At 30.0% G+C, this 15040-nt stretch overlaps 1 protein-coding gene and 1 long non-coding RNA gene across 4 annotated transcripts in view; one reads left to right on the top strand and one right to left on the bottom strand.

Moving 5' to 3' along the window:
- Positions 1–1616: 1616 nt before the first annotated feature.
- On the top strand, positions 1617–9503 carry LOC124419637. 2 transcript variants are annotated; one of them, XR_006940737.1, is made up of 4 exons: positions 1617–1802; positions 2230–2328; positions 2389–2494; positions 8074–9503. It is a non-coding gene; the product is annotated as an uncharacterized LOC124419637 (long non-coding RNA). The 2 variants fall into 2 exon arrangements; XR_006940736.1 differs by lacking the exon at positions 8074–9503 and having other exon boundaries at positions 2389–2495.
- Positions 9504–9659: 156 nt separating this feature from the next.
- Positions 9660–15040, bottom strand: part of LOC124419635 (V-type proton ATPase subunit F) — a 12153-nt gene continuing 6772 nt past the window's right edge. Inside the window, exon 3 of one of the 2 annotated variants that reach the window (XM_046949847.1) lies at positions 9660–9886. In XM_046949847.1, coding sequence (XP_046805803.1) covers positions 9660–9886 — 227 coding nt within the window. The remainder of the gene's footprint in view (positions 9887–15040) is intronic. The other variant, XM_046949848.1, reaches the window with a different exon arrangement.

The raw sequence follows: 15040 nt of genomic DNA, 5'->3' as shown, positions 1-15040 counted from the left end.
CACAATTTTTAGTTTGTTATTTTCTTATCGGGATATTATTTTTGTAACTTTTCTTCTTTTAACTTGCCTCCTGAACCAAACAAATAAGTACATTAATGAGTTGCCAGGTAATAGAGAATATTAACGTATCAGGGAGATGCCAGTATGTCCCGAAGGCAAAATGTGGGGAGAATATGGGGATGCCAGATGGCATTTTAACATAAGGTGTAAAATACACGAACCAAAGGTATTATGGCAAGGGTTTCCCCTCCCATTTACTTTACACTGTGGTAAAGAAAATGGTGGGGTTTGTCTTGTCTCCCCCTGAACGGGTTAAGGTTGCATTCTATTATAATAAGAAGAAGACCGAAAACATAGAATTACAATAGAATGCAACCTTGAAGCAGCTGTTTGGGGGTTTGACTGAAGGTCAGATAGAAGAAAAAAGATGGCGAAAATGATGAAAAAGCGCGGGAAAGAAATTTTTAAGAGGAGGAGCAAGAGAAGAGGAAGTTTTTTGGAGTGGGTTGGGTTGAAGAGAGTCGATGAAGGAAGACGTGCCTTTTTCGGAAAAAAAGACATTTGGTTAAAAAAAAGAAAGAAAAAGTGATACCGATATAACACAAATCAACACACTACATAAATTTTACACATAAAAATAAAAGATTAAAAAAAAGGAAAAAAAACAATGTGACATTTAAACAAAACATTTACATAAAAATAACACTATACACAAATATTACACATAAAAATTAAAAATTTTGTTATTTTTACAAACACAATTTACATATAAAACACAACGTTTATCTAAAAATTAATTATTGTTACACAATCTTGACATATAAAACACATAAATCATATAAAAACGCCAATCTGCACTTAAAAACATTGATTAAAACATGAAACACCAATCTATATACATTTAAACCACGAATTCACATACCAAGAGTGGACATATCTGGACGACTATCTTTGGACTATACTAACAGGACCAGGAAGGAAAATTTAATGGTTTAATTTTTGGGAATTAGAGATTTTTTTTATTTTTGTTACCAAAATTGGATGGCCGTTGTTGCCCTTAGAACCTATCCTAGGTTGAGCTCAGGTTAGGGTTTGGTTTGTGCCTAGATTTACGCCCTGTTAAAATCCATTAACTTTCCGACTGCACCAACTATACAAAGACAGACCAAGGACCAAGACTTACGACTAATTAACGTCCGCGCTTTGCTGTAAGAGCATCCTGTTCCCGAATATATTTTGGTGAAGAGAAGCAGAACCAAATATGGAATGAATAATACGAGGTAAGCGAGAATTTAAAATCAGGCTGTAGGGGTAGTGTTAGGGGCAAATCCTATTTAAACTGGCCAAAGATGTGCCATGGTAGAGGGAAGGCAGGCCAAGCAGCACAACATCCGCTGCTGACCAGTAGGCACAACGTCGCGATGACTAGGAATTAGGTTAAAATAGTAGACTAAAGAGAGATCGAAATTGAGGAAGAATCTTGATTGGTACATTCCTTTTTTTTTTGTTCAAGAACTTCGTGAGGAATAGGATGGTGAACCCTACGCCACCTCTACCGGCTATTCTGAGCATTGCCACCTGGGTTTACACCACATAAGCGTTGCCATCATATTCTCTATCGGTTTACCATCCGGAGGTCTTGACAATTTTTATTCAATATTTTTTGTTGCAAAAACCAACACTTTCATACAAGGAAAAAAAAATAGAAAAAATAAAATAATTTTCCCATTTATTTTGCAAATCTATTTTATAAAGAAGAGAAACAAGCAACTGAAACGTTTTCAATTATTTGAGTGTAGATTGTGAGTGATCATACAGTGTGAAACAAAAGTGTGTAAATGATGGTCAAATATTCAAACTTTCGGTCAAATTTATTAAACTAAAAACGATATTTAAAAAAGCTTTATATTTTTTAAAGCGGTATTAATTGAAGATATTTGTAAACTAAAATAAATGAAAATTAACCAAATTATACTTCAGAAAAATAAAAAAATAAGAACTAACTCATTTACACATATTTGGCGTGTAGTACTAAAGGAAAATTTTTATTATAAATTTCTTTCATAAGGGCAATATGTAAAAAGTGATTTATTTCTTTACTTATATTAATTCCTTTTTTTCCTCATTTTTATATTTTGTATGAAAATTTTTTTGGTTTTTAAATTTCTCTTTTTCTTACCCCTTGGATCCGCGCCTGATATAATGTGCAATTCATTCTACTATTCCAAGAATGATAGAGCCACAGAATCCACAGGAGGTCAACCTATAACATCTTGTTACTTTGACAATTCGCCAGATACCTCGTCTGTGTACATTGCACGGTCCTGGGTAACACAGCCTTATTGTAAACGGTCTCATAATAACACTTAAATCTTTTCTTATTTCTAGGACTATGCAAGAATACATCTTCGACAAGTGCATCATGCTTATCAACATAGTGTTTCCAGAGTCCGGCGAACAATGTGACATTTTTATATGGTCCAAAACATTTCTGGTTTGTCCAAAATTGACCCTATACCTATATACGTTCCCCTTAAGAAAAATATATTAACACCAATTATAGGAATAAAAATACTAATATAGCAAACGTGAACAAGGAGTCAAAACTATTTTGACAAACTTTGGTTCAAAATTTAAACTTCCCCGATATATGGTTCCCCTGGAGAATTAGCTAACGCTCATAACTGGCTTAAAAATGTATAGCGATAAAATTCGACATTAACAAGTTTTATATGAAACAAAAACTATCTGTTTTTTTGTAAGGGTCGGTCTACAGTTGAATCTTCAACAGATTATGCCATCTGATATCTATATATCCAACTTAAAGTTCTATATATCTTTTTATCGTGCACAAGATTGTACGATAGTAGTTATATATCATCTTCTATATTCTATATATTATCTTCAACAGATTATGCCATCTGATATCTATATATCCAACTTAAAGTTCTATATATCTTTTTATCGTGCACAAGATTGTACGATAGTAGTTATATATCATTTTCTATATTCTATATAGTATACTTTTTGGGAAAAAATTTTGTTGTAGTACTCCTCCTAGAACGATGAAATCCACAAAAGAATTTATGGCAACCTCTTTCTATATTTATAACCTAAAGTTCTAAATAGGTTTTAATCATGCACAAGATCGTCCGATAGCAGATATATATTATTTTGTACACACTTACATATTAACATTTTTGTAAAAAAATTGTTGCTACACCCCCTAGTACGTCATCCGATTTTTATTTTTCCAACTTAAAGTTCTATATAGATTTTTATCGTGCACAAGATCGTCCGATAGCAGTTTTATATCATTTTCTATATACTGCTAGAGTAAAATTTTTGTGAAAAAAAGTTTGTTGTTATAGTACACTTCTTTAAATGAAATTTTTATACTTCCAACTTAAAGTTCTAAATAGGTTTTAATCATGCACAAAATCGTCCGATAGCAGTTATATATCATTTTCTATACACTTCCATAGTAACATGTTTGTAAAAAAAAGTTTGTTGTTCTACTACACCCCCTAGAACGATGAAATCCACGCAAAGATGTACGTTATCCGATTTTTATATTTCCAACTTAAAGTTCTATATAGATTTTTATCGTGCACAAGATCGGCCGTTAGCAGTTATGTATCAATTTCTATAAAAAAAAATGTATGCCATCCCATTTCTACACTTCCAACTATATAGTTTTTTATCGTGCACAAGATCGTCCGATATCTGTTATATATCAATTTATATATACGGCCATAGACTAATTTTTTGTAAAAAAAGTATGCCATTAGATTTCTACACTTCCAACTTAAAGTTTTATATAGGTATTTATCGTGCACAATTATATATCATTTTCTATATAAGACTGTAGTAACATTTTTCGAATATTTTTTTTTATTACAAATATATTTATATTTCATCAGATTTGTTCCTTTCATCATTTATATACACGTTTTAATTGATCAGGAATATTTTTTTTTAATGTAAATCATGAAAATCAACTTTTTTGAATCTTTTCCACATGCGTAAACACATATTGAAAATGTAAATAATGAAAACCAGTTTTTGCGTCTGTTCCACTTGCAATAACACATATTTGTAAATCAAAATAACTCACCACACCAAAAAAATTTTTATGTTTTGATAAAACAGCTCTTACGGTTTGTTTTATTTTTCATATATATCAGACGATATGTACAACTGACAGTAGGGTAAAAGAGGACCATATACCACTTTTTTAGGCGGCCTGAAATTAAAACCACAATGCATATTCCTAATTTGTTTCTTTGTTCGGATACTAAGATGTGTTGGATTTAGTTTTATTTCTCTCGAACTTTCCTAACTCATATTAATGTACATGTTTTTTATCATTTCCTCTTTGATCAAAAATGGCGATACCGCCCATCAATGGGCTAAATACGCCAAGAGGATGGGGTAGTTTGTCATTTGTAAAATAACATAAAAATTACAAAAACAAAAACATGTTTTGCTGTTTTACACTTTAATTTATCACACAAAGTACAATAATTAAGATATATGTATATTGTTTATTTTACATAACTTATCCAAAAAATTAAAAGAAATAATTACTGTTTTTTTTTATTTTAACCAAATTTTGTTCTACATCACAATCATTACATATATTTGGTGAATGTGCCCCAGGGGCAGTTCTGGGGTTTAGTTAATTTTTTTTTTTTTACTTTTAATTATGTTATCGAAAATAATATTAAATCTTATGGTATATTATGCCTTATGGTTCAATATTATTGACATTATATCACCAAACAATAAATCACGTCTGCCTTCCATCAATGTAAATGTAATTTTTTCAACTTTTAGGGACGATAGATATTCGATAAACGAAAACGAAATTTGATAATGTGATAAAATCTCGGTTTCAAGTTATTCACATTGACAGATGTGCCCCTATGGTGAGTGACCCCCTTCTACCCTACATATGTAAAATACATGTCGAATAACACCTTAAGCTGCAGAGAACCATAGTCAAGTCAACATTTAGTAGTAGCACATTGAAAAAAGTTGTTCATAAACATACATATACATTTATAATTTCCTTATACCCACCATCAAAAAAGATGGGGCGTATATAGACCCATAAAAGCAGAAATATTCTGGGTCCATATTAAATTCTAAGACTATCTAGCCATGACTATACATTCGTCTGTTGAAATCACATTAGGGAACACATGGAAAGAAGTCTATCACTTCCCGTACCTAGCGTGTGGTCCTACCTCACGGTGGTACTTTTTTAACCTGAACAACTCACCACTGCCCCTTTGTACATCTTACACGCACGTTGCGTGTACTTTGCCACAAAGTATACAGAGATGTCACTTTTGACATTTTAAAAAGTCTAAAATCAGCTTTTGTTTGATTTTGAAATTGTTTGGTGAGAAGAGGTATATAAAATACAGCTAAAACAAATCATTGAATTCGTTTTGTGCGAAAGAGAGGAAAATAGCTCTTTGCTCGTGACGTCTCTGTATACCCTGTGACTTTGCTCAAGTACTCGAGCTATCTGGAACCATAGTAGTAACGTTGCGAAAAGACAGGTGGCACAGGATATACAGAGACGTCACGAGTAAAAAGCTATTTTCCTCTCTTTCGCAAAAAAGGAATTCAATGATCAATTCAATGATAGACTGCCATAGTTTTATTTGTACTGACCCAGCTAGCATTTTTTGAAATTTTTGATCACATTCGAGTCATTTATGACTCTTCTGCACGATTAAAATGATCATATATGCGCACATTTTCTGATCATAAATGATACATTCGTCGGGAGAAAATGGTACCCTACCCGCGACTCTTCCAAATGAGTCATTTATGAGCCCCACTTCTGATCAATTATGACTAATTTTTTAATCTTTTAGAGTCATTAATGAGTTAAAGAATGGGTCGTTTTTGAATTATTTATGAATCATATTATAGTCATTTTTGAGTCTTTTTTGAGTATTTTTTATGTTTGTTACAGACAAATACAATACAACAGAAAACAGTTTTTGATCTTCCGACTGCGCGAAATTCAACTACAAACTAAATTTATAAACAATCATATTTCAAACACCTTGATGACCTATTTATAATTGGTATACACTTGTTGTTATTGTTTTTTTTTTTCAAATAAATCAGATTTTAAATATTAATTCGAATTATTTAGACTTAGTTTAGTGATTATTAGCCAAACTATCTTCCGTAGATGATCATTAAACATATAAAATTATTATAATTAAAACATAATATAAATTCAATTTCCTTGACAGAAAATCGACTTTATAAATATCACACAAATTCAAATACTTATAATTTTAATTTTATAGACGAAATGAGAATTACATCAACTCATTTTAGGCAACACAAAATGTTTTGCTAACTGTTCGAAAATAGTCTTTTCTGAGCCCCATTTCTAATCAGTTTCGACTCATTTTTGAATCGTTTTTGAGCCATTTTTAAGTGTAAGTTTAGCTATTTCATTACAAACAAAAACAATTGCATAAGGAACAATTTTAGATCTTCTAACTGCTTGAAATACGACCACAAAATAAGTTTTTAAAACAATCATATTTAAACACCAGGATGATCAATTTATGATTGCAATACATTTTGTTATTGTTTTTCAAATATTCAATTTTCAATCATAAATGGGGTTCATTTTCGAGCCATTTTTTAAGCGCTCAACTTATTAATCACTTTTAGGTCATCAGAAGGAGTCAAAAATGACTCAGTTTACTGATTAATCATCCAACAATCTTTCAAATGCTAGCTGGGGATAAAGCAGCAGAGAATAGAATTCAACTCAAAATAAAAGTGTACTAAAAACTGACTACAAACTATAGAGTATATGCTAACTGTCAAATACTGGCCAATGAAGGCTTTTTGATTATTAATAAATATATAAAAATATAAAAATACTTATTATGCATTTTGACAGCCAGCGTATATCAAAGTCTATCTATAAAAACTATCAACTATATATCATTTTCCTAAATTAATTTGACTTTCTCAAAATTTTGTTGTTGTATTTCATTTTGTTAAAAAAAAGTTGCGCAAGGACATTACTTTGACAAGTGCTGATTGTGTTCTTCAAGTTTAGAGCAAATCAACATCAGATGCTTATTTAAAGAAGAAGAAGTTAACCTACAATGTTGGTGTCTTCAACGTAGCTTAAGCTGAATATTAATCTCCTCTGGTCTACACCAAAGTAAATTAATAAAGGGGTGACACGAGAAATTCCAGAAATCAAAAGTGTTTTGATTTTCATCAAACCCGTGCGTGTCAGTTTATTTTCACTAACACAATCAAAAAAAAAAAATCCTGTGTGTGTAAATTTGTTTGATCCCTGCCAACAATTTCTATCCGAATGGTAACCATAACGTTACAGCTTGAAGTTTAAAACAATCTATTTTAATATAATCTGAGTAAATGACCCCGTTCGGATGAAACTTTTCCACCTGTTTAATACTTACTTTATGACTCGATTTTGTTTTAGTTTTATCTTATTTATAACATAAAAGTAGTAAATTTCCAGTTTTGTCATAACAATAGAGAAACTGGAAATTATAATTTTATTTTCTTTTATGTTATATAAGCATTTATGTTTTTTATTTATCCTCTTTATATAGTTTTACACTCACAATTCTCCCACTTATGCTTATTATATATTAAACGTATGTTTTTGATACATTAAATTTACAAAATCTAAATTTCACAATGTATCACACAACTGATCACAATGAAATAAATATATTTACTGAAATGTGCAAACACTTTTACTTCTGAATTTTGAAAGCAAGAATGATTCTGCATTAAATGAACTTGTTCGTGTATTAAAAAGTGTTCGTTTTTGATATTTTTTCTATCTACTTATTACCATTTAATTTTCTTTTTGGTATATTAAAACGCACTAAAATTAATAAAATTATGTTCAAAATAAGAAAGTAATGTACTTTGTTTTTGTAAATTTTTTAACTTAGCACTGAGAAACATAGATTTGAGCCTTTATAGTGACTATTTAGTTCATGAATACAAAATTAAACTCAAATTTGTTCGCAGGGATTATTGTCATCACCCTTAAACCGGCACATACATGTGCGATTCCAATCTTTGTGAGCGGCAACGTTTAAGCCGGCTTAGCTTTGGAGCCTTTTTGAAGCGTTTGTATATGTGATACTGGCACTAACTTGTATATCTGATACTGGCACTAACTTGTATATCTGATACTGGCACTAACTGCCGGTCCACACTACATATAAAACATTACATATGTAAAATACAAGTGGAAATACATATGTAATTTTTTTCGATTAGAGCGTGCTCTATTTTTGCGTGACAAACATCTGTTTTGTTTTAAAATACAATTTTTCGATTAAATTAATTAAAAAAATTAAAGAACATGAAAAAGTAAGTACTTTTGAATTTTTAATAAACTAGTTTATAATTTTAACAATTTTTACACATTAAAAAAACAGCTTTAATTACATTTATAGGTTATGTCATATGGAAAAACACAGGCTGGTGTGATAGCAAAAATTATGAATCGTATGTAAAGTAAAAATTTTGACATACATTCGGAATTACATATGGATAGAAAAAAGTGACAGTACATATGTAAAATAATAATAGCACCTTAACTTGTTTTATTATTCTTTTTATTCGTATAACAACAATTAATAATACGTAGTTTCTGAAACAAAAATTTCTATGTGTGGACATTAAGCTCAATTACAACTGGAACCGCTGTCCAATTGTAATTGGACAGCTGTCATTACACAAAAAGAGCGAGCGACGAATTAAGATTTAGCGACTGTCGACAGACAACATTTACTTACCTTTATAAGAAAAATCAACGCAAAATGAAGTTTTGTTTAAAATTATTTTTTATGAAATTAAAAGGAATGTTAGAAAAATATTCTGAACGAACAGACATATTATTTTTCTCGTTTAGTTGCGCAAATTAGCTTTTGCAAGATATTTAGCAAAATATTCTGAACATATGGCAACCCTACAATATAAAAATAAGAGAATAATGAGAGGATCGCCAAAGATCGCAATAAAAGTAAAATATAATCTATTCCAACCACAATGTCGCCAGCCACAATATGATATTTTGTCCTCCATATGTATAAAAATTCATTGCGGACAATGGTTGTGGTTTCAATTGTAATTAAGCTGTTACTTAAAAACTGCGCGTGCCTATGCGAAATTTCAACTGTCTAGCACTTCCTGTGTGGTCTCTATTGTGATTTAAAGAGATAGATGGCTATATAGTCTCAGAATCTAATAAGGACCCAGGATATACCTATGGGTGTTTGACGAATATTTCGATGTGCTACAACCGGAGCGACAAAATCAGTATACCATTTTTTGATATAATAACAGGAAAATTTTACAATACTTCTTGATCAGCTGAAGTATATAAACGTTTCTTAGTGTAGGGATCACAGGATTACGAAATAAAGTTTTACTCCATTTAATTTCTAGTTTCACTTGTGTTACTCACACAAAAAAAAATGGAAGTTTATTTTTAATTAAAATGTTTTTTGTTGTTTAATTTTTTTCTTTAATTTGATAATAACTGCAACCGACCAGCATAAACACTAAAATTAAATTTTAAAATATGTATATCAAAATTTTCACATTTATTTCACATCAATCTTCTGAACAGTATTTTGTTCCTTCAGTATTAAGGTTTTAATCAATGAACTCTTTGTCTCTATTTCCAATATAATGGGAAGTGGCTTTCGTTTCTGAATCTCAAGAACGGGTAAAATATGTTTCCAAAGGTCAGAGGCCACTAGTATAACTCCAATGTTAGCACGACTGTAGATTGAAATAAAGAAATTTTGAACTTCATTTACGTATGTACCTGAACAAATAATAAATATTTTATATGAATTATAAATGTGTAAAATTTAAATAATGAATGAAATTTAATAAAATAAATTGCGTCCACATTCGCATTGTATGTATGCTACACCGAAAAAATAAAAAATAATTTCAATTTTGAAATTGCTGATTAGAGGTGTCAAAAAATACCGACATTGCTCAGATGGATCTTAAATATTATTCAACGATAACGATAACCCGTGCGTTTTGTTTATATTCTCTTCACACAGACGAGCTCTGAGAGAATAAATCAAACTTGTGAGAACTAAACGCACTCACTAAACTTCGAATTTTCTTCGCAAAATTACGAGGATATTACACGCACATAAAGAAAACAACCCGACGAAAAATAAAACAAACCGTAACATCTGTTTTATCAAAATAAACATTTTTTTTGGTGTTGTGAGTTATTTTTGTTTACAAATATGTGTTTCTGCACGTGGAAAAGACGCAAAAACTCGTTTTCATTATTTACATTTTCAATATGTGTTTATGCACGTGGAAAAAATTCAAAAAAAAAAAAAATGATTTTCATGATTTACATTAAAAAAAATATTTTTGATCAATTAAAATATGTATATAAATGTGGAAAGGAACAAATCTGATAAAATATAAATATATTTGGGATTATATCGTTACAGAATGCCTTTTAATAAAAAACATTCAAAAAATGTTACTATAGCCGTATATATAAAATGATATAAAACTGCTATCGGACGATCTTGTGCACGATAAAAAACTATATAGAACTTTAAGTTGGAAGTGTAGAAATGGGATGGCATACATTTTTTCCGGATTTCATCGTTCTAGGGTGTGTACTACAACAACAAACTTTTTTTTACAAAAAATGTTACTATGGGCGTATATATAAAATGATATATAACTGCTATCGGACGATCTTGTGCACGATAAAAACCTATATAGAACATTAAGTTGGAAGTGTAGAAATCAGATGACATACATTTTTTTCTGGATTTCATCATTCTAGGGTGTGCACTACAACAACAAACTTTTTTTTACAAAAAATGTTACTATAGCCGTATATATAAAATGATATAAAACTGCTATCGAACGAAAAAGTATGCCATCCGATTTCTACACTTCCAACTTAAAGTTCTATATAGGTTTTTATCGTGCACAAGATCGTCCGATAGCAGTTATATATCATTTTATATATACGCCATAGTTACACCGGAAAAAAATTTACGCCATCCGATTTCTACACTTCCAACTTAAAGTTCTGTATAGGTTTTTATCATGCACAAGATCGTCCGATGGCAGTTACATATCATTATATATATACGGCCATAATAACATTTTTTGTAAAAAAATTTTTGTTGTTGTAGTACACACCCTAGAACGATGAAATCCGGAAAAAAATTTATGCCATCCGATTTCTACACTTCCAACTTAAAGTTCTATATAGGTAAAAAATTTATGCCATCTGATTTCTACACTTCCAACTTTAAGTTCTATATAGGCTTTTATCGTGCACAAGATCGTCCGATAGCAGTTATATATCATTTTGTATATACGGCCATAGTAACATTTTTTGTAAAAAAAAGTTTGTTGTTGTAGTACACACCCTAGAACGATGAAATCCGGAAAAAAATTATGCCATCCGATTTTTACACTTCCAACTTAAAGTTCTATATAGGTTTTTATCGTGCACAAGATCTCCGATAGCAGTTAAATATCATTTTATATATACGGCCATAGTAATATTTTTTGTAAAAAAAGTTTTTTGTTGTAGTACACACCCTAGAACGATGAAATCCGGAAAAAAATTTATGCCATCTGATTTCTACACTTCCAACTTAAAGTTCTGTATAGGTTTTTATCGTGCACAAGATCGTCCGATAGCAGTTATATATCATTTTATATATACGGCCATAGTAACATTTTTTGTAAAAAAAAGTTTGTTGTTGTAGTACACACCGTAGAACGATGAAATCCGGAAAAAATTTATGTCATCCGATTTCTACACTTCCAACTTAAAGTTCTATATAGGTTTTTATCGTGCACAAGATCGTCCGATAGCAGTTATATATCATTTTATATATACGGCCATAGTAATATTTGTTGTAAAAAAAGTTTGTTGTGGTACACACCCTAGAACGATAAAATCCGGAAAAAAATTTATGCCATCTGATTTCTACACTTCCAACTTAAAGTTCTATATAGGTTTTTATCGTGCACAAGATCGTCCGATAGCAGTTATATATCATTTTATATATACGGCTATAGTAACATTTTTTGTAAAAAAAAAGTTTGTTGTTGTAGTACACACCCTAGAACGATGAAATCCGGAAAAAAATGTATGTCATCCGATTTCTATACTTCTGACTTAAAGTTCTATATAGGTTTTCATCGTGCACAAGATCGTCCGATAGCAGTTATATATCATTTTATATATACGGCCATAGTTACATTTTTTGTAAAAAAAAAGTTTGTTGTTGTAGTACACACCCTAGAACGATGAAATCCGGAAAAAAATGTATGTCATCCCATTTCTACACTTCCAACTTAAAGTTCTATATAGGTTTTTATCGTGCACAAGATCGTCCGATAGCAGTTATATATCATTTTATATATACGGCCATAGTTACATTTTTTGTAAAAAAAAAAAAGTTTGTTGTTGTAGTACACACCCTAGAACGATGAAATCCGGAAAAAAATGTATGCCATCCGATTTCTACACTTCCAACTTAAAGTTCTATATAAGTTTTTATCGTGCACAAGATCGTCCGATAGCAGTTATATATCATTTTATATATACGGCTATAGTAACATTTTTTGTAAAAAAAAAGTTTGTTGTTGTAGTACACACCCTAGAATGATGAAATCCGGAAAAAAATGTATATCATCCGATTTCTACACTTCTGACTTAAAGTTCTATATAGGTTTTTATCGTGCACAAGATGATATGTAAGCTGCTCACAAAAGCAATCAGGTTGATTATGGTCAAAAGAAATAATTAAAATAAATGTAATTTCTGAAAAAAAATATAAATTTAATGTGTAATTGAAAATGGGGTGATGTCATGACAATGAAATGTTTAAATGTTGTTTAATATGGCTTCATTTTAGTAGTAGTTTTTGTAAAAGTACCCTTCCCCCTTTTTTCTCTTTTTTTCTTTAACAGTTTCTTCCGAATGGGGTCACTTTTCATTCACTCAGATTATATCAAATTAGATTGTTTTAAACTTTAAGCTGTAACGTTATGGTTACAATTTGGATAGAAATTGTTGGCAGGGTAGGCGAACTAATTGTCAAGGACCTAAGTCCCCTGTCAAAGACCTAACTGGTGAGAATGTATTAGTAGAAGCACAAAAATAAACACAGTTGTTCAAAAGGTAATAAATTAAAAATTTATTTTTTGGACCTTATTCTTTGTGTGTTATTATTGAAATTTTATATGGCAGTGAATGAAAATTTTAGTTATTTATTTTTTTAAAAGATATTTTATCTCAAAACATATTATAAACACGTCATTTTGTTATTTTATTCTGCACTAATGCAAAATGGAAAAAATATGTAAAATACTTTTTTAATTTTCAATACTAAAATGTACAACTGTTCATTTTTCAATTTTAATTAAAATAAAATGTCAAAGAATAATAAATATTTTTAATTCGTTTGTAAAATATAAAATATTTCCGGGGTTTTAAATAAATGAAAAGTGTTGAAAAATATAATAAACATTAAGTTTAAGTGATAGGAAAAACTAATAAGCCGGGTTCTAAAGTTGAAACAAAAAGTCGACTTTTAAACTTTTTTCATTTAGTTAAAAGTCGACTTTTTGCATTTTATGAAAAGTCGATTTTCGACTTTTTTCATTTAATTAAAATACTTTTTTCATTTAATTAAGTATTTTATAAACAGTCGACTTTTTCCGACTTTTCAACTTTTTTCGACTTATTCCCACTTTACCATTTTTTCGACTTTTTGACTATTTTTGACTTCTTTCGACTTTTTTCCGACAATTTTTTTAATTTTTTTGAGTTTTTCCGACTATTTTAGAGTTTTTGACTTTTTTTCACTTTTTAAAAATTTTCTACTTTTATTAACAAAGTCGACTCTTCGACTTTTTACGACAAAAAGTCGATTATTCGAAAGTCGATTTATAGAAACCTACTAATGAGTGGTAATATCCACACACATAAAGAGAACAACACGACGAAAAATAAAACAAACCGTAACAGCTGTTTTATCAAAATAAACATTTTTTTTGGTGTGGTGAGTTATTTCTGTTTACAAATATGTGTTTCTGCACGTGGAAAAGACGCAAAAACTCGTTTTCATTATTTACATTTTCAATATGTGTTTATGCACGTGGAAAAAATTCAAAAAAATTGATTTTCATGATTTACATTAAAAAAATATTTTTGATCAATTAAAATATGTTTATAAATGTGGAAAGGAACAAATCTGATAAAATATAAATATATTTGGGATTATATCGTTACAGAATGCCTTTTATAAAAAACATTCAAAAAATGTTACTATAGCCGTATATATAAAATGATATAAAACTGCTATCGGACGATCTTGTGCACGATAAAAAACTATATAGAACTTAAAGTTGGAAGTGTAGAAATGGGATGGCATACATTTTTTCCGGATTTCATCGTTCTAGGGTGTGTACTACAACAACAAACTTTTTTTTTACAAAAAATGTTACTATGGGCGTATATATAAAATGATATATAACTGCTATCGGACGATCTTGTGCACGATAAAAACCTATATAGAACTTTAAGTTGGAAGTGTAGAAATACGATGGCATACATTTTTATATATAAGTGCTATCGGACGATCTTGTGCACGATAAAAACCTATATAGAACTTTAAGTTGGAAGTGTAGAAATCGGATGGCATAATTTTTTTTCCGGATTTCATCGTTCTAGGGTGTGTACTACAACAACAAACTTTTTTTTTTCAAAAAATGTTATTATGGCCGTATATATATAATGATATGTAACTGCCATCGGACGATCTTGTGCACGATAAAAATCTATATAGAACTTTAAGTTGGAAGTGTAGAAATCGGATGGCATAATTTTTTTCCGGATTTCATCGTTCTAGGGTGTGTACTACAACAACAAACTTTTTTTTTTTTCAAAAAATGTTAT

Source organism: Lucilia cuprina, chromosome 4, assembly GCF_022045245.1.
Source record: "Lucilia cuprina isolate Lc7/37 chromosome 4, ASM2204524v1, whole genome shotgun sequence".
In the NCBI taxonomy this organism is placed as follows: domain Eukaryota; kingdom Metazoa; phylum Arthropoda; class Insecta; order Diptera; family Calliphoridae; genus Lucilia; species Lucilia cuprina.
The sequence above is the reverse complement of the archived record's forward strand: the minus strand, read 5'-3'. Positions and strand labels throughout refer to the sequence as shown.